General features: G+C 59.8%; 3 protein-coding genes across 4 annotated transcripts in view; 1 reads left to right on the top strand and 2 right to left on the bottom strand.

The window, feature by feature from the left end:
* Positions 1–1,376: 1,376 nt before the first annotated feature.
* Positions 1,377–6,814, bottom strand: NIPSNAP1 (nipsnap homolog 1). The gene is made up of 10 exons (XM_058816808.1): positions 6,729–6,814; positions 5,530–5,657; positions 5,353–5,398; positions 4,288–4,382; positions 3,182–3,252; positions 2,954–3,094; positions 2,062–2,093; positions 1,869–1,963; positions 1,703–1,786; positions 1,377–1,614 (listed from the first exon to the last, which is right to left on the bottom strand). The coding sequence occupies exons 1-10, from the start codon at positions 6,812–6,814 to the stop codon at positions 1,550–1,552; spliced, it is 843 nt and encodes a 280-aa protein (XP_058672791.1). The 3' UTR covers positions 1,377–1,549.
* Positions 6,815–7,113: 299 nt separating this feature from the next.
* LOC131565860 (cuticle collagen 13-like) lies at positions 7,114–8,096 on the bottom strand. The gene is made up of 4 exons (XM_058816943.1): positions 8,046–8,096; positions 7,664–7,820; positions 7,240–7,339; positions 7,114–7,156 (listed from the first exon to the last, which is right to left on the bottom strand). The coding sequence occupies exons 1-4, from the start codon at positions 8,094–8,096 to the stop codon at positions 7,114–7,116; spliced, it is 351 nt and encodes a 116-aa protein (XP_058672926.1).
* Positions 8,097–13,300: 5,204 nt separating this feature from the next.
* Positions 13,301–24,706, top strand: part of NF2 (NF2, moesin-ezrin-radixin like (MERLIN) tumor suppressor) — a 47,950-nt gene continuing 36,544 nt past the window's right edge. For both annotated transcript variants that reach the window (XM_058816975.1, XM_058816974.1), the window contains exon 1: positions 13,301–13,444. In XM_058816975.1, the coding sequence (XP_058672958.1) occupies positions 13,331–13,444 (114 nt within the window). In that variant the 5' untranslated portion in view covers positions 13,301–13,330. The remainder of the gene's footprint in view (positions 13,445–24,706) is intronic.

Below are 24,706 nucleotides of genomic sequence, written 5' to 3'. Positions count from 1 at the left end.
GCCTCCGCGCCTCCAGAAGTGACGTCACGGAGCACAGAGAGCGGCGCGGAGCGGCGGCCGCTGCTCCGGGCGCCCCCTGGCGGACCGGGCACCCTGGAGGACCAGCGGGGGCGTGGCTCCGTGAAACGGGCGTGGCTTAACAAAGGGGCGTGGCCACACGTGAGCCCTCCACACTGGCGGCACTGGTGGGACTGGGGGGGTCCTGGGGCAGAAGGGCACCCACAGGAATGGGGGGAGCTTGAAGAGGGGTCCCAGAAGCACTGATGGGTGTCCATGGGCTGGGATGGGGTCCCTGATGGCACTGGGGTACCCATGGGCTTGGCATAGGGTCCCTGGTGGCACAGGGGGTACCCATGGGCTTGGGATGGAGTCCCTGATGGCACTGGGGGTGCCCAGAAGACTGGGATGGGGTCCCTCATGGCACTGGGGTTACCCATGGGCTGGGGATGGGGTCCCTGGTGGCACTGGGGTTACCCATGGGCTGGGGATGGGGTCCCTGGTGGCACTGGGGTTACCCATGGGCTGGGGATGGGGTCCCTGGTGGCACTGGGGGTACCCATGGGCTTGGGATGGGATCCCCAATAGGATGGGGGGGACATAGGACCCTGGGAGGGGCACAGGATGGAGTCATTGGTGGTGGTGGTGGGATCCATGGGCTTGGGGAGAGGCTGGGGATGGGGTCCCCGATGGCACTGGGAGGATCCTTGGGCTCAGAATGGCACAAGAAGAGGTCCCGAGTGGCACTGGGAGCATCCATAGGCTTGGACGGCCATGGGATGGTGTTCACTTCAGCACTGAAGGGTTTCAGGGGCTTGGGATGGGGTCCCCAATGGCCCTGGGGGTATCCATGGGCTGGGCTGGGCCTTGCCTTGGGGTGCCCAGTGGTGCTGGGGGATCCAGGAGCTTGGGGGTGGCATTGGATGGGGTCCCTGCTGGTCATGGGTGCATCCATGAGCTTGGGGAGGAGCATGGGATGGGGTCCCTGATGGCACTGGGGGGTATCCATGGGCCTGGGATGGGGTCCCTGATGGCACTGGGGGGTATCCATGGGCCTGGGATGGGGTCCCTGATGGCACTGGGGGGTATCCATGGGCCTGGGATGGGGTCCCCGGTGGCGCTGGGGTTTTGGGGGGTCCCTCAGTGTATCCCAGCACCCATGGGTGGAGGTCCTTTGGTGCAGGAAGCACCCATGACATGGGGCAGAGCAGCCCCAAGGTGACACCAGCCTGGAGTGGGGGTCCCACCAAGCACCCCCAGTCCCTCCCTCCCCACCCCCAGAGAGGCTTTAGCATATTAAATATTTAATTGGCAGCAAAGGCACCCGCTGGGCTCATCAGGAGCAATTAAGCCCCCCAACCTCCACAGCCCCCCCAGCAGCACCATCCTGGGGACCCCCACAGGATGGGGGGCTCCCACCTCCCCCTCCCTGCTCTCACCCCCCAAAACGGGCTGGGGGACAGAGCTGGGAGCCGGGGGGAGCAGCAGAACCCCCCGTCAGGGCCAGGGAGCGCCTGGGGGTGCAGGGAGAACCCCCTGACCCGGCCCCCAATCACTGCAGGGGGGAGATCTTCAGGGGAATCATGATCCGCGATTCCATGGTCCGGATCAGCGGCACTGGGGGAGCAAAGGACACACACAGGTGAGGCCAGGGGGTCCCCAGCACCGCCAGGGGGTCCCCAAAGCGGGTGGGGGTCCCACTCACCCGTGTAATAAACATTCTCATCCCAGCCCCTCTTCCTCCAAGCAGCATTCCTGGTCTCCTCCCGGGACTGCAGATCCCTGTAGGCTGTGAGGGGAGCACGGGGGGCACCCTGAGCCCCCCAGCTCAGCCCCCAAGGCTGGGGGTCCCCCAGGGTGACCCCCCTTACCCCAGAGGTGGTGCACCACGTAGAGCTCCCCAATCTGGGAGAAGAAGCCCCCGACTGCCTCCTGGTTCTCCTGGCGGTACTTGATGGCCCGAGCCCTGCGGGGAGCAGGGGGCACGTGGGGGGCTGCCCCTGGGGGTGCCCCCTTCTCCAGAGGGAGCTTTCTCCCCTCCATGCTGGGAAAGCAGGGCCTTACCAGTTGTTGCCCCACTCGATCATGGTGCCTGGCTGGAAACAGGGGGAAAAAACAGTGAGAAGCCACTGCTTATCCACCTTGGGAGATCCCAGTGGCTCTGGGGGTACCCATGGGCTTGGGATGGGGTCTCTGATGGCGCTGGGGGTACCCATGGGCCTGGAATGGGGTCCCTGATGGCACTGGGGGTACCCATGGGCCTGGAATGGGGTCCCTGATGGCACTGGGGATACCCATGGGCTTGGGATGGGGTCCCTGATGGCACTGGGGATACCCATGGGCTTGGGATGGGGTCCCTGGTGGCACTGGGGGTACCCATGGGCCTGGAATGGGGTCCCTGATGGCACTGGGGGTACCCATGGGCTTGGGATGGGATCCCCAATGGGGTGGGGGGGACATAGGACCTTGGGAGGGGCACAGGATGGAGTCATTGGTGGTGGTGGTGGGATCCATGGGATTGAGGGGAAGCTGGGGATGGGGTTCCCAATGGCACTGGGGGGATCCCTGGGCTCAGAATGGCACGAGAAGAGGTCCCCAGTGGCACTGGAGGGAGGGTTATGGGATGGTATCCACTTTAGCACTGGGGGGTTTCAGGGGCTTGGCATGGGGTCCCCAATGGGCCTGGGGGGTATCCATGGGCTGGGCTGGGCCTTGCCTTGGGGTGCCCAGTGGTGCTGGGGGATCCAGGAGCTTGGGGGGAGCATGGGATGGGGTCCCTGGTGGTGCTGGGTGTATCCATGGGCTTGAGGGGAGCATGGGATGGGGTCCCTGGTGGTGCTGGGTGTATCCAGGAGCTTGAGGGGAGCATGGGATGGGGTCTCTTTGAAGGGCTGCCCCCCAAAACCGGGGTACACCAGCCTGAAGACCCCTTCCTGAGGCACAGGCTGGTCCCCACCTTCAGCTTGTAGGTCCTGAGCTCGTAGATGTTGGGTCCCTGGCGGGGCTGGGGCTCGTTCCAGAAGCTGAACTCCAGCAGCAGCTGGTTCCTGCGGGACAGCAGCATGCGGCTCCTCTCCTTGCGGAACTCCAGGTACTCCTGGGGACAGCCCGGGGTCACAGGGGTCACAGGGGTGACAGGGACAGGCCCTGTGGGGCACAGGGGGGGTCCCCAGCCCGGCGTTACCTTGTTCTGCCTGAGCTTGCTCATGCAGTCCATGAGCGCCGGGTACCCGCCCGAGAAGCGCCACAGGTGCACTGCAAAGAGGGGAGGGGTGGGCAAGGGGTCCTGGTCACTCTGGGTGACACTGAGACCCTCTGAGTGACACTGAGACCCTCTGAGTGCCATTGAGTGTCATTGAGTCCCACTGAGTGTCACTGAGGGAACCCCAAGATGGTTAACAGCGGAGGACACTCTCCCATCCCCGGGGTACAGAAGGACAGAAGGACAGCCAGGCTGATCCCTGGGGGCCAGAAGGACAGAAGGACAGCCAGGCTGATCCCTGGGGTACAGAAGGACAAATGGACAGCCAGGCTGATCCCTGGGGTACAGAAGGACAGAAGGACAGCCAGGCTGATCCCTGGGGTACAGAAGGACAGAAGGACAGCCAGGCTGATCCCTGGGGGCCAGAAGGACAAATGGACAGCCAGGCTGATCCCTGGGGTACAGAAGGACAGAAGGACAGCCAGGCTGATCCCTGGGGTACAGAAGGACAGAAGGACAGCCAGGCTGATCGCACAGGAGACGCTGGGACAAGGACAGAAGATGGGGTGGACTCTCAGCAGGGGTTAATTCAAGGTTTATTTCAGGACCCCCACAAACCTCAGGGGGCTCCTGCTGAGAGCCCAGGGAGAGGTGCCAAGGTTACATTGAAAGGGAGGTGGAAATTTAAAATAGATAACATTTACTGACCAATGAGTGACCCTGAGGGATGGGTACTGGGAATGGACATTTAGGACAGGATTTGGGGTAACACTTGGTGGGGGCCTGGCCTCTGGGCGATCACTTGACATCCCGGATGGAAAGTTATGGCTGGAGGGGATGGGATGGTGAGTGACTGACAGAGAGCCAGGGTGGGGATTTGGGGATGATCCCAGCAAAGGGAAGGGATTGCACAGGCAAAAGGACAGGGTAGAGTTCCCAAAAACCATATGGGAAAAATACTGGGATACAAAACCAAAACTGTTACAAACTATTACAAAGTATAAAAACACACTGCAACAGAGGGGAAGCAGCGCCCCAAAACCCCACCAAGGTCTGTGTCTGTGGCAGCAGGGGCTGCCTGGGCTCACCTGCCTGGTCCTGCTCGCCGTACCACGTGTTCCAGTTGCCCACCAGGTCACAGGGGTAGTCGGGGTCTGAATGCAGCTTGGGCAGCACCTCCTCTCTGTGGGGCACAGAGGGGCCAGTGGGGTGGGGGCAGCACCCCAAACCTTCCCAGTGTCCCTCTGTGCCCTCCCAGTGCCCCTTTTTGCCCTCCCAAATCCTCCCAGTGCCTCTCTTTGGCCCCCCAAATCCCCTCTGTGCTCCTGTGCCCTCCCAAACCCCCTCTGTGCCCCTCTGTGCCCTCCCAAACCTCCCAGTGCCCCTCTATGCCCTCCCAGTGCCTCTCTTTGCCCTCCCAAACTCCCACAGTGCCCTCTTTGCCCACCCAAACCCCCTCAGTGCCCCTCTGTGCCCTCCCAAACCCCCCCAGTGCCCCTCTGTGCCCTCCCAGTGCCCCTCTGTGCCCTCCCAAACCCTCCCAATGGCTCTCTGTGCCCCCCCAAACCCTCCCAAACCCCCTCTGTGCCCTCCCAAACCCCCTCTTTGCCCTCCCAAACCCTCCCAGTGCCCCTCTGTGCCCTCCCAAACCCCCCAGTGCCCCTCTATGCCCTCCCAGTGCCTCTCTTTGCCCTCCCAAATGCCCACAGTGCCCTCTTTGCCCACCCAAACCCCCTCAGTGCCCCTCTGTGCCCCCCCAAACCCTCCCAAACCCCCTCTTTGCCCTCCCAAACCCTCCCAGTGCCCCTCTGTGCCTTCCCAGTGCCCCTCTTTGCCCTCCCAAACCCTCCCAGTGCCCCTCTGTGCCCTCCCAGTGCCCCTCTGTGCCCTCCCAAACCCTCCCAGTGCCCCTCTGTGCCCTCCCAGTGCCCCTCTGTGCCCTCCCAGTGCCCCCCCAGTGCCCCTCTGTGCCCCCCCAAACAGGACCTGGCACAGCCTGGGGGATGCATCCATTCCCCAGGGAGGGAAACTGAGGCACAGAACAGGGGACACACATCCACCCAGGAGCTCCAGGAGCCCTCCCACCCCTGCCAGTCCAGAAGAGCCCCCCAAAACCCCGTTGGGAGGCCGGGGAGGCCCCTCAGTGTGCTCACGTCAGCTTGTTGTAGGCTTCCAGGCACTCCGGCTTCACGTTGTGAACTGCAGGGACAGGAGAGAGGGCTGGGAACGGGGCAGGGACCCGGGAATGGGGCAGGGACCCGGGAATGGGGGTCCCAGGGGAGGCACACTCCAGCTGTGCCTGCCCTCCTCCCAGGAGCAGCAGCACTCACACTGGATCTTGTAGAGGTTGCTGGTCTCCTTCTTGGACAGGAGGTTGGAATGCGCGTCCTTGCGGGGATCCACCTTGTGCACGAACAGCGAGCGGAACCAGCTGCCCTCCACATCCCGGGAGAACTCCCTGAGGGACACCGGCAATCACCGGGAACGGCCGGCAATCACCGGCAATCACCGGCAATCAGGATCCCGAGGCCTCACTGCCAGTCCTGCCTCTGCTTTTCGGCCTCCAGGGAGCCCCGGGGCTCCACGGGCTCCTGCTCAGTTCGTACTGGGAGCGCCCTGTCCCAGGCTGGGCTGGGTCTGTCCCCAGTTCCAGTCCTTCCCCTGCATCCACAGGGGGTGGCCGTGCTGCCCAGCAGAGCAAGGACACTGCTGTGGGGTGCGGGACACCGGGGGCACCCCCACTGCAGCGACAGTGACCCCTCCATGGGCAAGGGGACGTGGGGACATCCCCCATGGGATCTCCTGTACCCAGGGGCTGCTCCAGGGTTGGCGACCCCTCCACGGGCAAGGGGCAGCCCCCAGCCTGTTCCCCGGGGCTCCCCAGCAGCCCCAGCGGTGGCTCCGGTGTCCGGAGAAGGTCGGGCAGTGGCGGGGGAGGGACGGGGCCCCTCGGGTCCGAGCTGCGGCCAGACCTTTGTCCCCAGCGAGGCAACGACCGTGGGGCCACTGCGGGGGCCGCCCGCCGGCTCGGGGAGGGCAGCGGGGTCCGGGCAGGGCTCGGGGGGCTCGGGGGGCTGCGGGGTCCCCGCAAGGGGGGACGCGGGGTGCAGGGGGATCAGGAAGCCCAGGGGAGCGGGGTGCGGGGTGCGGGGGTCTCCTCCCGGGGCGATGCGCGTCCAGGGGTGGGGCTCAGGGGTATCAGAACGGGGGATACGGGTGTGCCGGCCCGGGGGGATGCGGGGTGCGGGAGAATGGGGGGAATCAGGGGAGAGGGATGCGGGTGATGCGAACAGCGGGGAAGATCCTGGGCCGCAATGGCTCAGAGGTGGGGTCTCCACCCAGGAGATGCGGGGAGCAGGAGGGATGCGGGGTGCGGGGGAGCTGCAGGGTGCGGGGGGGAGGATGCGGGGCGTCCCCGCCGGGGGAGATGCGGGGAGCGGGGTGGGAGGATGAGGGAGCCGGGGATGCCGCGGGGGCTCTCAGGGCGGGGGTTCCCGGGGTCCCCGCCCCCGCGGGGGTCCCCACTCACCGCGCGCCCCGCGGGGCCGCGCCCGCGCCCCCGCCCCGCAGCCGCCGCAGCGCCGCGCTCCCGCCGCGCGCTCCCGCCGCCGCCATCTTCCGCACCGCGGCGGGGCCGCGCGCCGCGCGTGCACGCCGGGCCCCGCCCCCCCGGGCCCTCGGCCACGCCCCCTCAGAAGCTGGCCTGCAGCAGCGTGATCCTGATTGGCCGCCCGGCCACACCTTCGCGCGCCCGGCCACGCCCCCCCGCCCCCTCCCGCCGCCGCCGCGACGCCTCATTGGATGCCGGAGCGGGGGCGGTGCCCGCCGACTGGGCGGTGCTCGGCAGCCAATCAGAAGAGGCGGTTGGAGAGATCGGTGGCTGATTGGTCCCGATGTCTCGCTCCGGAGGGGGCTCAGGCGCTGCTCCAGGGGGGCGGGGCTTCCTCGGGCTGCGCTCTGAGGAGGCGGGGCCAGAATGGGCGGGGCCGCTCGGTCAGGGGGCGTGGCCGGGGCGCGGCCGGGGCGTGGTCGGGTCTCACCTGCGGGCGCGTTCTCGGGGTGTCCCCGCGGCCCCCCAGGCGTGTCCCCGGCCCTGGGGGGACATCCCCGGGCCGGGGGCTCCTCCTGGGCTTGGAGCACCTGCGGGAGGGCATAGGGAGCGCTGTTCCGGCCGGACCCGGACCTGCTCCTGCCCCAGAACCCCCTCTGCCCCAGCCCCCCTCTGCCCCATTGCCCCCCACTGCCCACAGCCCCGCCCTGCCTCATTGCCCCTTCTCTCAGCCCCCCAGGCCCCCCAGGCCGATAGCCCCCCTTCTGCCCCACAGCCCCCCATTTTGCCCCATAACCCCTTCCCGTCTCTCAGTCTCCCCGCTCTGCCCCATAACCCCCCCTCTCCACACGGATCTGCACCACAATCACCCCAGTACCTGCCCCTGTCATATTTCCCCTCATTTCAGTTCTCACCTCGCTGTGGGGCAGCGGTGGGAGTGGGGGGCAGCACGGAGAGGACACGGGTGGGTCCCCGAGCCCCTGCCCCGCGGCGTGCGTGGGCAATGGGGGCTCGGCAGGATCCGCACCCCGCGGTTCCTGGAGCCCCTGCTGGGAGAGCGAGCGGGCCGAGCTGGGAAAGGGGGGGAAACAGGAGTTAAAGGGTTAACTGCCCCCAGAACCCCGCCAAACCCCGCTCTCTGACCCCCACAAACCCTCCCGAGGTTCCTCAGACCCTCAAATTCTCCAACCTCCTCCTGCCGCCTGGGACCCCCCAAACCCCTCCAGACCCAGCCCTTCTGTGTGCCCCCCCCCCCCCCCCATCCAGATCCAGGCCGGCCCCCCGTGCCCCACTTACCTGGGCAAAACCGATACCCCCCGGTGCCCCTCGGTGCCTCCCGTGCCCCATTCACCCGGGCAGGACCTATGTCCCCCGTGCCCCCCCGTGTCCCCCGTGCCCCAATCACCCGGACAGGGCCGTTTCCCCCGTGCCCCCCAGTGCCCCTCGGTGCCCCCCGGTGTCCCCCGTGCCGCACTGACCCGGGAGAGCCGATACACCCCATGCGCCCGGTGCCCCCCGTGCCGCAATCCCCTGGGCAAGGCTGATACCCCCCGGTGCCCCCCGGTGCCCCACAGCCCCAGGCAGAGCCGATACCCCCCCGTGCCCCCCGTATCCCACACCCCCGGGCAGGGCCGATAACCCCCGGTGCCCCCCGTGCCCCACTGACCCGGGCAGCGCCGATGTCCCCCGGTGCCCCCCGTGTCCCCCGTGCCCCACTGACCCGGGCAGGGTCGTTCCCCCCGTGCCCCCCGGTGCCCCCCGTGCCCCACTGACCCGGGCAGCGCCGATGTCCCGCCGTGCCCCCGGTGCCCCCGGTGCCCACCCGGTGCCCCCCGTGCCCCGCTCACCCGGGCAGGGCCGATGCCCCCCGGCGCAGGGCACAGACCCAGGCGCGCAGCTCCTCGGCGCTCTCGGTGCCCAGGCAGTACGTTCGCATCCCGGCGTGCTCAGCCTGGCAACGGGGGATCCCTGCTAGACCGGGCTCGGGTGTCGGGGTCCCGTCCCCCCTCCCCGATTCGGGGTCCCGGGGAGCCGGGGCTGACCGTGAACAGGAACGGGGGGGCGCGGGGGGCGCGGGGGGCGGCGGGCAGGACGCGGATCTCGTAGCCGGGCAGGGGGAGACCGCCCCGAACCTGCTGCTCGCTGCTGTCTGGGGGCACAGGAGGGGCACAATGGGGGCACCAGAGACCCCATCTGCACCCCGAGATCGCCAGCACCATCGGGGGGATGCCGGGGACCCCCTCTGATGCCCCCGAACCTCCCGGGGGTAGACCAGAGCTTAGAACCCCACCAAGGACCTGTTCCAGCCTCCAGGGAGCCCCGATCCTGGGGAATCCCTGATCCACACAGAGACCCCCAAACCCCAGGAATTCCCAGAGACCCCAAATCCCTGGGGCATCCCTGACTCCCCCAGAGACCTCAATCCCCAGGAATTCCCAATGCTCCAGAGACCCCAAATCCCCGGGGGATCCCTGACCCACCCAGAGACCCCCAAATCCCCCAGGGATCCTGGATCCCACTGGGATCTCTGACTGCCCCAGGGACCTCCAACACCCCAGGGACCCCCAATCCCCCGGGATTCCTGGTCCTCCAAGGGTTGCCCAACATCCCAGGGACCCCCAATCCTCCCCAATATCCCAGGGACCCCCAATCCCCCGGGATTCCTGGTCCTCCAAGGAATGCCCAACATCCCAGGGATCCCCAATCCTCCCCAATATCCCAGGGACCCCCAATCCCCCGGGATTCCTGGTCCTCCAAGGGTTGCCCAACATTCCAGGACCCCCCAGTCCCCCCCAATGACCCAGGGACACCCCGGGATCGCTGCCCCCAGGTCCCCCAAGCCCCCCGGGTGTCCCCAGCCCTCCGTGCCCCCTCACCCCGGTAGTAGTAGAGGCACAGATCCACCAGCACAAACCAGCGGCGCTTCCAGAGCCGCAGCCCCGAGCTGTCCTGGGAAGGGATGGAGGGGGAGAACGAGGGCTGAGCCCCTCCGGGACCCTCTGCTGCCCCAGACCCCTCAATCCCTTCTGATCCCCCCATTCTCATCACTCCCCCAGACCCACAAACCCCACAACCCCCGGCACTCCCTTCCCAAACCCCATAACCGCCCCACACTGCCTGATCTGACCGTGTGTCTCTGATCTCCACAAAACCCCCAAAACCCATAACCCCTGGCACCCTCTTCCCTCCCACACCCCATAACCACCCCACACTGCCTGATCTGACTGTGTGCATCTGATCTCCCCAAATCCCCCAAACCCCATAACCCCTGGAACCCTCTCCCATCCCACACCCCATAACTGCCCCACACTGCCCCATCTGACCGTGTGTCTCTGATCTCCCCAAAACCCCCAAACCCCATAACCCTCCCTCACCTCCCACTGACCTCCCAACTCCCTCTGATTCCCCCCAACCCCACATCCACCCCATGACCCCCTGACACTCCAGACCCCCCCAACCCCCTACACCCTCCCCACCACCCCAGGTCCCCCCCCAAACCCACAAACCCCTCAGAATCCTGCACCTCAAATTCCACAACCCCTGGCATCCTCTTCCACCCCAGACCCCATAACCACCCCACACTGCCCCATCTGACCGTGTGTCGGATCTCCCCAAAGCCCCCAAAGCCCACAACCCCTGGCACCCTCTCCCATCCCGCACCCCATAACTGCCCCACACTGCCCAATCTGACCGTGTGTCTCTGATCTCCCCAAATCCCCCAAACCCCTCAACCCCTGGCACCCTCTTTCATCCCAGACCCCATAATTGCCCCACACTGCCCAATCTGACTGTGTGTCTCTGATCTCCCCAAATCCCCCAAACCCCATAACCCCTGGAACCCTCTCCCATCCCACACCCCATAACCACCCCACACTGCCCAATCTGACCGTGTGTCTCTAATCTCCCCAAAGCCCCCAAACCCCATAAACCCCAGCACCCTCTTCCATTCCACAGCCCATAACTGCCCCATCTGACCGTGTGTCTGATCTCCCCAAAGGCCCCAAAGCCCATAACCCTCCCTTCACTGACTCCCCAACTCCCTCTGATCCCCCCCTAAGCCCCACATCCACCCCATGACCCCCTGACATCCAGACCCTCCCAACCCCCCGCACCGCCCCGGGTCCCCCCCAAACCCACAACCCCCTCAGAATCCCGCACCTCAACCCCCACAGAGCCCCCGAGCCCCCTCCCCACGCCCCCCTCCTCACCTGCTTGTGCAGCCAGCCCTGCATGGCGGGGGGGGTGCGGGGGTCCCTCCGCAGCGCCTGCTCCCCCTTCCCAAAGGCGTGGACCCTCGGCACGGGCCGGCAGGGCTGGGCAGGGCAGCGGGGTCACCCCAGGAAGGGACCCCCACAGCCCCCACCCCTCCCACCCCAATTTATCTTTGCAGCCCCCGCAGCTGCCCAGAGCTCCCCCGTTGTGCCCCACAAGTCCCTACGGATTCCTGTGCTCCCCCGTGCACCCCAATTCTCCACACGCCCCCTTCGGGTGCCCGGGGTTCCCCAAACCCTCCCCTACAACCCCACACCCCCCGCGGTTCCCCAGTTCCCCCCATGCCCCCACCCCTTTGCCCACCTGGGTGCGGGGGCCAGCGGGGCCGGGGTCCCGGCGGGCGGGGCCGGCGCTTTCTGCCATGGGGGGTCCTGCGGAGGCAGCGGGGGGCCGGGGGGGTCCCCATCAATGTCCCCATTGTCCCCGCAGGGACAGAGGCCCCGTTCTTCCCGCTGCGGGGGCGGGGGCTGCTCCCGGACGCCTGGGTCCCCCCGGGGGTGTCGGGGGAAATTCTCGGCTCCCGCTGCTCCCTTCCCCCTCCTGCTCCCGCCAGTCCCCCTGTGCTGGTCCCTGTTTCTGTCCCAGTAACCCCGAACTGGTCCCAGTTCCCATCCCAGTAACCCTGAGGTGATCCCAGTTCCCATCCCAGTAACCCTGAGGTGATCCCAGTTCCATCCCAGTAATCCTGAACTGGTCCCAGTTCCCATCCCAGTAACCCTGAAGTGATCCCAGTTCTACCCCAGTAACCCTGAAGTGATCCCAGTCCCATCCCAGTAATCCTGAAGTGATCCCAGTTCTATCCCAGTAAACCTGAACTGGTCCCAGTTCCCACCCCAGTAACCCTGAACTGGTCCCAGTTCCCACCCCAGTAACCCTGAACTGGTCCCAGTCCCATCCCAGTAGCCCTAAACTTGTCCTAGTGCCATCCCAGTAACCCTGTGCTGGTCTCTGTTTCCGTCCCAGTAACCCTGAACTGGTCCCAGTTCCCATCCCAGTAACCCTGAGCTGGTCCCAGTCCCATCCCAGTAACCCTGAACTGGTCCCAGTCCCTCCCGTGCCGGTCTCAGTTTCTGTTCCGTTCCCCCGTGCTCGTCCCAGTTCCCAGCCCGTTATCCCACGCGGATCGGGGTCGGTCCCGTTCCCTTGCGCTGGTGACAGGTCACAGCCACCGTCCCATCATCCCAGTGACGGTCCCGGGTCGTTACCGCGGCCGGTTCTGCTCCCAGCGCCGCCCGGTGTCCCGCTATCGGTGCCGGTCCCGTCCCGCTGCGCCGCGCTGCTCCCGGTGCCAGTCCCGGTCCCAACTCCAAACCCAGTCCTAGTCCCGGTCCCGGTCCCACAGTCGCGGTCGCCGTCCCGGTCCCGGTCCCAGCCGCAGTCCCGGTCCCAGTCCCGTTCCCAGTCTCACTCTCAGTCCCAGTCCCGGTCCTGCCCCGTGTCCCCGGTCCTGCCCCGTGTCCCCGCCCGCCCCGGGCGCCGGTCCCAGTCTCTGCCCCCACCCACGATCCCGGACACCCGGGTGGCCCCGGGATCGCGTGGGTCCCCTCGCCCCGGCAACCACCGAGCGGGCAGCACCCGGTGTGCCCCAGGGAACCCCGTCCTGGGGTGCTGGGGACACCCGTGACACCGGGTCTCCCACGGCACTGGGGAGACCCACGGCAACGGGGACACCGCACAAGGGGGACACCGGGACACGGAGTCCCCGTGCGGTGCGGTGTCCCCGTGTCCCCGTATTTCGGTGTCCCAGAGTCTCCCGTGTCCTCGTGTCCCGATGTCCCCACGTCCCCCATGTCCCGATGTCCCCACGTCCCCCTTGTCCCTGTGTCCTGGTGTCCCCGTGTCCCGGTGTTCCCCGAGTCCTCCGTGTCCCGGTGTCCCCGTGTCTCCCTGTCCCGGTGCCCATGTGTCCTGGTGTCCCCGTGTCCCCCCTGTCCCGGTGTCCCCGTGTCCCCCCTGTCCCGGTGTCCCCGTGTCCCCCCTGTCCCGTGTCCCCGTGTCCCCACGCCGGGTCCCGGTGCTCGTCCCCGCGAGCAGAGCGCTCCGCCTGCCGCCAGGGGGCGACACCGCCCCGCCCAATCGCTTCCTCACGCCCTCTTCATGGCCCCGCCTCACCCCGCCCCTTCCCTTGAGCGGCATCCTCTCTACCCAATCACAGCCGGGCCTCCTCCCGCCTCTCCATCGCACCCCTTTCTATTGGCTAAACGGTGCAGCGGGGGCGGGCGCACAGCTCGGCGCGGCCAATAGCACAGCGGCGGGGGCGTGGCTAGGCCGCCATGGCGCCGCCGCCGCGCTGACCGCGCTGCGCCGCCATGGCCGGGGCCATCGCGTCCCGCATGAGCTTCAGCTCCCTCAAGCGCAAGCAGCCCAAGACCTTCACGGTGCGCATCGCCACCATGGACGCCGAGATGGAGTTCAGCTGCGAGGTGACGGCCCGCGCGGTGCGGGGCTCCCGTGAGGGGGACGGGCCCCCCAGAGCCCCCCAGAGCCCGCAGGGGCCCCGAGCCCCCTCCCGGTCCCCCAACCCTCCGCCGGTTCCCGGGGCCGGCAGCGGCACTGCCTTGGTTTGGTTATAAATGGCGTTATCCTGCTGGGATTTTGGTTATAATTGCACATAATTCTGGTTATAGTCCGGCTTTGTTTTGTTTTTTAGTAGTAATTCACCTTTGGTTATGAACCGGTGTAATTTGTTTTTACTTTGGTCATAACTTGGCTTTGTTTTGGTTGTAATTCAGTGTTACTGTGTGTGTAATCCAGTTACATCCTGGTTATAGTTTGGCTTTAATTTTGTTATCATTAATCCTTATTATGTGTGTAATTCAGCATTGTTTTGGTGATAAATTGGCTTTTTTTTTCTGGGTATACTTTGGCTTTAGCCTGGGTATAATTTGGCATTATTCTGGTTATTATCCATCCTATACTTTGGTTATAATGTAGTTTTTATTCTGGCAATAATCCATCTTCACTCCAGGTGTAATTTAGCTGTATTTGGGTTATAATTTGGCTGCATTCCGTTTACAATTCAGTCTTACTCTGGGTGCAATTTGGCATTATTGTGTTTATAATTCATCCTGTACTTTGGCTATAATTCAGCTTCACTCTGGGTATAATTCAGTTTTATCCTGGTTATAATTCAGCTTTATTCTCATTACAATCCAGCTTCCTGTGGGTTTTAACCCACAGTGCTGTCCAAGTCACCACTACACTGTGGCTGTCACAGGGCTCGAGGAATCCCAGTGCCAAGGCTTGAATCCAAAGGAATCCAACTCCCCAGTGCTCCACAAACGCCCAAGAACAGAATTTTGGCATTTTCCTGAGCTCTTAGCTCACCATGAGGCCGAAGGATGCTCCAGGGGGTTGGGCCTGGCTTTTCTGTGATAATTTCCCTTTTTGGGGCCCTTGGAACTTTTTGTAAAACCTTCTCCCAGGGCGTTGCTGCCAAACCCTGGGATGTGCTGTGCTTTTCCAGCTGATCCTGAGGGCTTGGCCCCACAGACACCGAAACCCCAACTGTGCATTTAACAGTTTATATTTCATTATCCTGACCCAAACCCTGAGGGAATCCCGGCGCCCATCAGCCCAGGGGAGTTGGTCATCCCTGATTTCCTGGCTCTGGAATTCTGCTACAGCCCTGAAGAAGTTCCTGCTTTTCCTGGGGATTGAGGATTTGCTCTGGGCAGCCCTGTGAGCTTCCCACTTCCAGCAGAGTGGGAATGTCCTGGCTCTGCTGTTCCTGCCTTCCCGAGGCTGCAGCGGTGACTGATGGTGGAAAGTGAATAATTGTGAATTTCAGTGCTGTGGCCGGGTGTGATTTCCCGCTGGGATCAGGGCGTGTGTGCAGCCAGGAGGCAGCACTGCCGTGGCACTGGGCTGTGGAACTGCTCCATCTCCAGCTGATTTCTCTGGGATGTTCCTGTTCCTGCCAGAGGAACTTGTTGCTGCAGAGAGGCTCGTGCAGCTGGAAGGGGCTCAGGAGCTGCTGAGGGTTCCTTGTGCTGGAGATGGTGCTGGGGGGATGCAGGAATTCAGGAGACAGGAATTCAGGATACAGAAATTCAGGCCTCATCCTTCAGTGCTTCAGTGTGGAATATTGGGGATGGATGGATGGATGGATGGATGGATGGATGGATGGATGGAGGTGGGTGATGGAGCTGTTTCACACCTTGCAGTTGAGGAGTGAGTTTCGTGGAATTATGGAATGGTTTAAGTGGGAAGGGACCTCAAAGCCCATCCAGTGCCACCCCTGCCATGGCAGGGACACCTCCCACTGTCCCAGGCTGCTCCAGCCCCAATGTCCAGCCTGGCCTTGGGCACTGCCAGGGATCCAGGGGCAGCCACAGCTGCTCTGGGCACCTGTGCCAGGGCCTGCCCACCCTCACAGGGAACAATTCCCAATTCCCAATCTCCCACCCATCCCTGCCCTCTGGCACTGGGAGCCATTCCCTGTGTCCTGTCCCTCCATCCCTTGTCCCCAGTCCCTCTGCAGCTCTCCTGGAGCCCCTTCAGGCCCTGCAGGGGGCTCTGAGCTCTCCCTGGAGCCTTCTCCTCTCCAGCTCTCCCAGCCTGGCTCCAGCCCTGGGCATCCCTGTGGTTTCCTGGCCTTGCTGCAAGCCCAGGGCCGCCCAGCTGGAGGTGTGGGTTTTACCCAAGCCCCCTCTGAGCAGGGCAGCTCCCAGGCTGGATCTCTGTGCCTGGTTTTGTGTTACCCTGGGGAGGCTCTGGGCAAAGCTCCAGGTTGTGCTGGCTGTGCAGGAGCCCCCTGGGACAGAGGGATCAGACACACCTGGAGTGGCTGGGCTGGGAAGGTGGCCCAGGGAAGGGCTCAGCTTGCTCTGCACGCACAGTGAGAGCCAGGAGTGGAGTTTGTGCCCTCCTGAGAGCCAGTGGGGTGGGAGAGCTGATTATTGGGACAGACTCAAGGAACCTGGCCTCTATGCCAAGGTTTGCCAGCAGAGTGAGCAGCCCTGTGTATCTGTGTGCTTTGAGGTGCCTTGGGGCGGCAAGGAGAGGGAAATCACAAACACTTGAGGGGATCAGTGGAAGGAGGTGCAGTGGGAATCTGCAGTTTGGGGGCTCTTGGGATGAGTTTTTGTGGCCTGTGAGTGGCACCAGGTGCTGATGTGACTGTGTTCACAGGGGTCTGAGGATGAGGGAAGAGATGAGGATCTGACTCCATGTTTCAGAAGGCTTGATTTATTATTTTATGATACATATTACATTAAAACTATACTAAAAGAATAGAAGAAAGGATTTCATCAGAAGGCTGGCTAAGAATAGAATAGTAAAGAATGATAACAAAGGTTTGTGGCTTGGCCCTCTGTCCGAGCCAGCTGACTGTGATTGGCCATTAATTAGAAACAACCACATGAGACCAATCACAGATGCACCTGTTGCATTCCACAGCAGCAGATAACCATTGTTTACATTTTGTTCCTGAGGCCTCTCAGCTTCTCAGGAGGAAAAATCCTAAGGAAAGGATTTTCCATAAAAGATGTCTGTGACATGCTGACAGGGACAGGGAGCTGCTGCTCTCTTGGATGTCTGGAGTTGGTTTTCAATGATCCCTGGGGGTTCCTCCAGCTCAGGATATTCCATGATTCCATGATCCATGGAGACTCACCTTCTTCCTCAGTGCTCATTTTTCAGTCTGCTCCCTAGAAATCCCCAGCTGTGCATTTTAAGGGATTAAACCTGCTTTGCATCTGTTTATTCTGCAGTTGATGTCTCTAAATTGAGCCTCAACCTAAAATAATTCCTAGAAATGAAATCTTAATCTTTCGAACACTGTGATGCAGATTAATAATCACTGTTGGGTTTTCACTTTAAAGACTTCAAATTTGTTTGGGGAAATCTTGGAGGCACGAAGCGAGTGTCTTCCTTTTGTTACTTCCATCTCAGAGGTTTGAGCTGTACCTAATTAATTGATAACATCTGGAGCAAGGGTAGGCATTTGCATAGCTCTTGAATCCCTGTGCTGAAGCATCCCCAGCTGCCTCACCTTCCTGAGAGCCTTGGGTGCCTCTTCCCTGGCACAGGGTGCCCAGAGAGGCTGTGGCTGCCCCTGGAAGTGTCCAAGGCCAGGTTGGAGAGGCTTGGAGTACCCTGGGATAGTGGAAGATATCCTTGTTCAGGGCAGGGAGGTGGAACAAGATGGGATTTCAGTCCCTTCCCACCCAAACCATTCCATGAGTGTTGGGGAAGATGAAACAGGAAAGCCTTATAAATATGATTGCCTGGCAAAAGATTTTGAGAATATGGAAACTATAGGTGAGATTGAAATGAAAGCAAGCTTTGAGATTCCCTCAGTTACTGAACAACTGGAAAACAATGGCATGGCCAGCTGAAGGTGATCCCCTTTTGATGGAACAACACCCTCTGCTTGCAGACAGGCCCAAGGCTCAGAGCAGACCCTACAGCTTGGCAGAAGGGGCCCAAAGAGGAGTTTTTAGGGTTTAAAATGTAACACAGTATGGTGATGTAATTATTCATATAGGCTGTATGGAAATGCTATAGGATTTGTATCTTGTACTAGATTGGTTAGTGAGAATCAGAATATTCAACAGAGAAGAAGATTTATGGTATTGGAACAGGAACCTCGCTCTCTTATCCTTTTACTCTCTCACCCTCTCAGCCCTGCCCCAGCTGTGTTTGGCAGCTCCCAGCAGGGCCCTGCACCCAGGCCCTTTGCAATGAGCCCCAAGTTCCTGACCTGGCTCAGAGATCTCTACTCTCTGTCCATCCTCACCATCCCACCCCCGATGCTCCCACACGAGTTACTCAGCAATGAAATCCCCGTGGTGTTTTTGAGTCCACATCCAGAGCACTGTTTATCCCACATCTCTGGGATGCTGCAGCTGATGTCAGGTTGGTCTCCCCCTGCCATGTGCAGTTTTTCCCCTCTCACAGCCAAGTTCCCTGGCTGGTGGGAGAACCCCTCCATCTGTATTTTGGTCTCCTGGGTGTCTTTCCCAATTTCTTCCTCTTGCTCAGCCCTGTTAGTGTCTCTTCCTCTCAGAGCCATGGTCCATTTTCCAAGGGTGTGTTGCCCCCTTTTTGTTGTGTTGTGATTTTGGGCTTGAATCCTGCAGGGATGATCACTCCATCAAGGTGCAGCTCGCTGCCCAGCTGCTTCCCAACCTTTATCTTTTGATGTCTTAAAAATGAATTGGAAAAGCTTTACAGCCAGCCTGGAGAAACAGCTTAAGTGTTCAAGCAGCAAGAAAGGCAGGTTTGTGCTGATGTATTTGCTCTCTAAACATGCATCCAGTTATTGCTTTGGTGCTTAAGCTGTTCCTCTCTGTCCAGAGGATAATCCTGGTTGGAAGGGATCTTTATTTTAGCCCAGTGCCCCTCTCAGTGCGGGGCCAGTTGGATGAGGTTGGATGTAAAACCCTTGTAAGTAGAAGAGTCCTGATTTTGGCCACACATGGCCGAGTGCTGTCCCTTTGTCACCACACACAGGGGCTTGTGTGGCTGAGCTGCAAAGCTCATCTTGTGGAACAGGAACAGCCAAGGATTTGGTGGGGGAAATCTGGGTGGAAATGAGTTTTTGAGGAAGAGCTGGTGCAGTAAATCCGAGCTGAGTTTTGAGCTGTGTCCAGTCACTGCACCAAAATAAAAAGGCAGGAGGAGGAAGTCAGGGAGTGCAATGCCCTTGGCTTCCTTCTGCATTGCAGGATACTTGGAAATGGGTTTATAAAGATCCATACATTCCCAATTTCAGCAGCAGGGAGCTGGTAGGGACAGTGACCTCTTGATGCTGCAAAGCTTCTGTGAGTGGACACAAACTTAACAGGAAAAGAGCAGTCTGTGTGCAGGGACAGCTGTTTGAAAAAGCTGAGAGAAATAATCCCCCTCAGCTACAACATGATCCCAGATAAATTGTTGGGATAGCAACTGTCAGGTCAGTGTTCTGTTTCTCCATGTGCCTGTGTGTCCTGATCTTGTGCCAGCACTCATGAGGATGTTCTCTCTTTGAATGTGAGACACAGCAGGAAAGGGCTGTTTCCTCACTCATGTCTCGGAGGGGTTTATTCCCCAAAACCTCAGAATTTCTGATCCACACCAGTGACATTTGGGAGTTGGTGTTTTGGAGGTGTCTTGCTTGGTGCAGTTCATTTCCTTAGGTTGTGCTTGTGACTTGTGGCCATGGATCCTCTTTGGCTTTGGTGCCTCACCCTGCACCTGAGAAGTTCTCTGGATCCCCTGCTCCCACCACAGCCTCTTCCAAGCCAGTAGCAAACTCCTGTTGCTTCTTTCCAAGAACTGTTCAAAACTGCTGTCAATCCCCAGACTCTGTTAATTAATCCAGAGGAGAAGGAGGGAGGGCATTTGGGACAGTAAATATTTCTCTTTTGGTGTGCAGACTCCAGTTTTGATGCTCTTTAATACCTCCTTTTTTTTTTTTTTTTTTTTTTTTTTTTTTTTTTTTTTTTTTTTTGTACAGGCAGTGTGTTTCAAGTAGGTGGTTTTTGAAATTAAAGATACTTGAACAGGGAAGCAGCCCTGGGAATAATCTTGAAGCTGGGAGGCAGCACTGGTAGGGAATGACAGCCTGGAGATGGGAAGAGAGGAATTTAACCTGGCATCACCCTGGGTGAGCCCCTGGCTGTCCCTCCCAGCCTGGCTGAGCTGAGTCCTGTCTGTGTTCAGAGCTCAGCAGTGTTGGGGGCTCCTCAGAGCAGCCCAGGCTGGGCTGAAACAGCCCCAGTCCATCAGGAATCAGCTCCTGCATGGAGGGAGGGCCTGGGGCTGTCCCTTCTGGGCAGGGAGCAGTGCTGTGCTGCACGTGTGTGAGTTACAGCTCTGTGCATCCTCAGCAGAGCTCCCTGCAGGATCCAAACCCTCCTTTTGTCCTCTTGGAGCTCCTTGCTCTGCACTGAGCTGCTGCTTGACCCTGTGACTATTCATCTGTGAGAGCCCAGCTTACAGGTGAGGTGAGGCTTTGGGACATGGAACCATGGAATGGTTTGGGTTGGGAGGGACCTTAAAGCTCATCCAGTTCCATCTTCTGCCGTGGATAGGGACACCTCCCACTGTCCCAGGGTGCTCCAACCTGTCCAACCTTGCCTTGAACACTTCCAGGGGCAGCCACAGCCTCTCTGGGCACCCTGCCCACCCTGCCAGGGAACAATTCCCAATTCCCAGTATCCCATCCAGCCCTGCCCTCTGGCACTGGGAGCCATTCCCTGTGTCCTGTCCCTCCATCCCTTGTCCCCAGTCCCTCTCCAGCTCTCCTGGAGCCCCTTCAGGCCCTGCAAGGGGCTCTGAGCTCTGCCTGGAGCCTTCTCCTCCCCAGGTGAGCACCCCCAGCTCTCACACAGAGAGAGAGGCTCCAGCATCTCTGTGGCCTTCTCTGGACTCTCTCCAGCAGCTCCAAGTTCTTCCCATGCTGTGACCCCAGATCTGGAGGCAGCTCTGCAGGTGAGCTCTCACCTGAGCGGGGCAGAGGGCACATTGTCACCAGCTGTTGTCCCCTGGCTCAGTCTGGTCCCAGCTCCTGTCCCTGGCGTTGCTGCTCTGTCTCAGTCTCGGGCAGACACCTCAGAACGTGCTTGGCTGCACCATCTGCCTCCTCACGCCTGGGCGCCTTCCTGGCCTCCTCGGTGGTTAACAGAAATAGGTTTTAATTAAAAGCTCATTATCAACTTGTCGTGTGGCATTAGTAAATAAAAATAACTTTTACAGCCCAGCCCTGTGACTCAGTAAGTGGCAATTGAAAATATTGGACATCACTTTAGTTAAAACAAAATTGACGAATATTACGTTTTTTGATTCCCTGTTTACTCCAAATGGGCTTTAAATCTAAATAAATGGTTGTCTGTGGCACTGTGGTTATCATTCAGGTCCAGAAGGAGAAATAAGTGTGGTCTGCAGTCTCAAAATCATCTCCATTTCAGTTGTAAACTGTTGTGGCTGGGTGGTTTGGGCATCTCCTGTGGGATGGGGGTTTGGAATAGCTGCAGCCTGCATCCATTTCCTCATTCCCAGGGGGAGGGTTAGTGCAGGGATGCTCTGCTCAGGCCCAGCTCTCTCCCTTCCACCCTCTCCATCCCTGTTCCAGTGAAGAGGTGTTGTGTTCTCTCATTAAAATTTGATTCTAAACAGGAATAACTTCTCTCTGAGCCCTTTTTCCTGGGGCTTGGTCCCCTTTTCCCAGCAGTCCTTTGGCTGTTGTGTCACAGCAGGGGCTCTTGCCTCTGTTTACATCCCCAGCATAGAGCTAACGCCTAATAAAATTATCTGCAAAGCAAAAAGCCATTTTCTGTGTTATTTACGGTTAAATTGGTGCAGTAAAATACTCTGTAAATGTGAGTCATTTCTGCAAGGTCGTGCCTTAACCTCATCCCATGGGTGGGGTGTGCAGAGGCTGCTGCTCTGGCTTTCCCTGGGAAGCAGCTGAGCCTTGGTGTCCTCTGCTCACTTTTTCGTGCCCTTACTGCCCACCCTGGTCCCAGGAAGAGCTGAAGCTCCAGGGGTTTGTGTTTGTGATGATGAGGAGCTGAGATCTTCATCTGTGCCCCCTGAGCAGAGCCAGGTTCTGTTCCCTGGAGTTTGGACACCCCCTTGTTGTCCCAGGAGAACCTCTTGTGTGAGGAACCTAAATATTAAATTAAACCCATCCCTCTTGCCTCCCCTTTACAACATTTGACATTGTTGGAAGAAAAGCATCAGCTTGACAATGCTTTGGGAATCTCTTTTCTGTGTAGACCCCTCTCCATGCAGGATGGTTGCACTCCTTTGTCCCTTGCTGCCCATTTTTTAGAACTGTGGAATATCCTGGGCAGGAAGGGACCCACAGAGATCATCCTGCCCAACAACCCCACCCTGTCCATCCCTGGCAGTGCTGCCCAAAGGCTCCTGGAGCTCTGGCAGCCTCGGGGCCGTGCCCATTCCCTGGGCAGTGCCAGCACCCTCTGGGGGAAGAGCCTTGCCCTGATTCCACCTAAACCTCCCAACACAGCTCCATTCCCTGGCTTGCCCTCCCTCCTTGTCACCCCTGATGAGAGGACCAGACAAGCCTTCTGCTCAGTTTTGGAGCTGCTTTATCGAGTGGGGAGCCGAGGAGCAGTTGTGAAACTTGACAGAGAGGTTGTGCTCCGAAATAAATCGCGCAGTTGCCTGCGAGTTGGAAATGACTCCCGGTGCAGGTTAATAAATAATGCAAACCCTGTTAATAGATGCCAAATGCGCCGTCTCCGCCGGAGAAAAAGATGATGCCAATAATCTGGGCTGGAAATACTCAGTTCTAGCCATTGGCTGGAGAGTTTGCAGTGTTTAGTGCTGTTAATTTAAATGCTTTGCTGATAGATTGTAACCGCTCTGTACTTAGTAAAGAACACAAACAGCTCGGCGGAGTAACAGCCTGTTTATAACACTCCTCATTCCCGTGTCCCTTCTGCAGCTCCTGAATCCCTGCAGCCCCCCGTGCTGTGATCCTGCTGATGGGAAAGGAGCTGCAAATGTCAGAGGTGCTGCCTGCAGCACAGGGAGGGTGCTGGAGTGACGCATCCCTCTCTGTCCTGACGGTCACATTGAGGTTATCATGATGTAGCTTTTTGCTGGGAGATGGAGCTTTGTTAGAGCATCGTGCCAGCCACCCCAGCATACGGCTGAGAAGGTTTTTTTCTGCTCTGAGCTCCTTGGTTGTGTTTTCAGGAGCTCAGAATGGCTTGTAAAATCATCTTTGTGCTTCAGGTGTCACTTGAGTGCCGTGCAGGGAATGGTGTGATGGACACGGTGTGGATGGGAACGGCCAGCCTGTCCTGGCTGTCCCCCAGGCTCTCTGGACAGCAGCTCTGTCCATCCCCTCGTGCCCTGGAGGGGTGTTTTATCTAGTAGTTTACAACCACAGAATGTGGCAGTTAATGACACAGAGCCTGTAAAGCATGGCTGAGGAGGGCTGAGGTCCTGCATGTCTGTAAAGCAGTTGGAGTTCAGCTGTCAAAAGATGCCACTTGAATGCAGATGGTTATTTTAAGTACCGAGGTGTGGAGGGAAATCATGTCTGTTGGAATAAAGGTGGCTGCTGATCATTGATATATTTAATGAAGGTAATTCAGCACAGTTGGGGAGGATATGTGCTCTGTTATGGCTGGAGTCTTGAGCATTGTGCAAGAATGTGAAATGTCTATTCCTGCCACCACAGAAGCGCTGGTGACAAAGCGCTGGTGTAAAATGCAGCAGCAGAAGCCTCACTTAAAATACAGTCCCTTAAAGAGGGGCTCGTAAAAAAAGGAGAGAGAGTTTTTAATGCAGGCTGCTAGTGATAGGGGAAGGGGGAATGGTTTTAAACTAAAAGGGGAGAGGTTTAGGTTAGATTGGGAAGAAATTCAGCTGTGAGACCCTGGCACGGGGTGCCCAGAGCAGCTGTGGCTGCCCCTGGATCCCTGAAGTGTCCAAGGCCAGGCTGGGCAGGGCTGGGAGCAGCCTGGGACAGTGGAAGGTGTTCCTGCCCATGCCAGGTGTGGCACTGGGTGTTTTTTAAGGTCTCTTCCCACCCAAACAATTCCAAAGGGGTTCAGAACCCTTTGGATGGTTGATGGGTTCAAAACCCATCCCATCACCAAGTCAAAACTGCACAAAGCTCCTGCTTTAATCCCCAGTGTTGCTCTTCACAACAAACTGGTGTTTTGAGAGGAAACCTTTGGGTCCTGTCAGCTCTTGGGCACGGTTTGGGTACCTGAGGTGGTTCAGGGAGGAGTCACAGCCGGTGGAAATTCCAGGTTTAACTCACTGATCCCATGGGATGTGGAGCCACGTCCTGGTGCCACCAGCAGCCTGTCCTGGGAAGGTTTGGTGCAGGCACTGCTGTGCTGAGACTGAGATACGGTCTTGGAGAAGGAAAAACAGCCCATAATGCTTTATACAAAGCAGTTTAGTGAAGAAATAGCCTTCTGCTGGCAGCCTGCTTTTATGTGCCCGCAGAAATGGTACCAAATAGCTCTTTTAATGGGCCTCACTCTGTTTTGTCTGAGCCCTCGAATTAACCTCCCACTTAAAATCATAGTCAGGAAAAGATCTTCTGCCGTCTGAGCCATCCTGTGCCGAGCTGGAGCCCATCCCGGGGGCTGGAGGATAGTGAAATGTGTGAAATTAGGGGGGCTATAATTCCAGCACTGCCAAACTTGCTGCTCCTGGCGTTTTGACCCCGAGGTGTTGACAGCGCCCGATGCGAACGGCGGCGAGCGCTGCGCTCCGGGGGCGGTGTTTGTCGGGAGGGTGGCGGTGCCTTTGTCCTATTCCTGTCCTATTCCGGGACTGTCAGCGCTGTGTCTGTGCTCCCCGCGAGGGGGAGAGCAGTGACGGAGGCATCGCTTGAGCTGGGCCCTCCTGTGCCCACAAGGCGGCAGTGGGTGACAGCGGGAGCGGCCCCGCGTTGATATCGATGTGTGCAGGTGGCACCAGGATTGAGTTGTAGTGACAAGAGAGTGCGCGGGATCTGTTTGCCCAAGGGCTTCGGAGTAATGGCCATATGTCTCGGTCCAGCAATTGTTTGCAGCGTGCAGATGGAGGGACCAAAGTGGCTTTGGCATATTAGATTCACGTGGTTTATGTCCCTCTTCACCTCTGTGCCTCCCAACACCTCCCGGTTTTATGAGCAAACTTCAGGAGCATCGTGGATGCGGCTGCAGGATTGCTCCAAGGACATGGTCCTTGAGCAACCAATTTTCTCTGCTCCTTGGCTG

Source organism: Ammospiza caudacuta, chromosome 18 (genome assembly GCF_027887145.1).
Source record: "Ammospiza caudacuta isolate bAmmCau1 chromosome 18, bAmmCau1.pri, whole genome shotgun sequence".
NCBI lineage: Eukaryota > Metazoa > Chordata > Aves > Passeriformes > Passerellidae > Ammospiza > Ammospiza caudacuta.
This window is presented reverse-complemented; position numbering and strand designations above follow the sequence as displayed.

What these genes read in the sequence shown, in the direction of transcription:
- NIPSNAP1 (XM_058816808.1), bottom strand. Translation starts at nt 6,814, where the DNA reads ATGGCGGCGGCGGGAGCGCGCGGCGGGAGCGCGGCGCTGCGGCGGCTG. An exon ending in GAAGCCTACAACAAGCTGAC is followed by an intron (nt 4,383 to 5,352) that starts GTGAGCACACTG and finishes TGTGCCCCACAG; the next exon opens with AGAGGAGGTGCTGCCCAAGC. An exon ending in ATCGAGTGGGGCAACAACTG is followed by an intron (nt 1,964 to 2,061) that starts GTAAGGCCCTGC and finishes TGCTCCCCGCAG; the next exon opens with GGCTCGGGCCATCAAGTACC.
- LOC131565860 (XM_058816943.1), bottom strand. Translation starts at nt 8,096, where the DNA reads ATGGGGCACGGGAGGCACCGAGGGGCACCGGGGGGTATCGGTTTTGCC. An exon ending in GGGGTATCGGTTTTGCCCAG is followed by an intron (nt 7,821 to 8,045) that starts GTAAGTGGGGCA and finishes CCCCTTTCCCAG; the next exon opens with CTCGGCCCGCTCGCTCTCCC. An exon ending in CACCGCTGCCCCACAGCGAG is followed by an intron (nt 7,340 to 7,663) that starts GTGAGAACTGAA and finishes GCCCTCCCGCAG; the next exon opens with GTGCTCCAAGCCCAGGAGGA.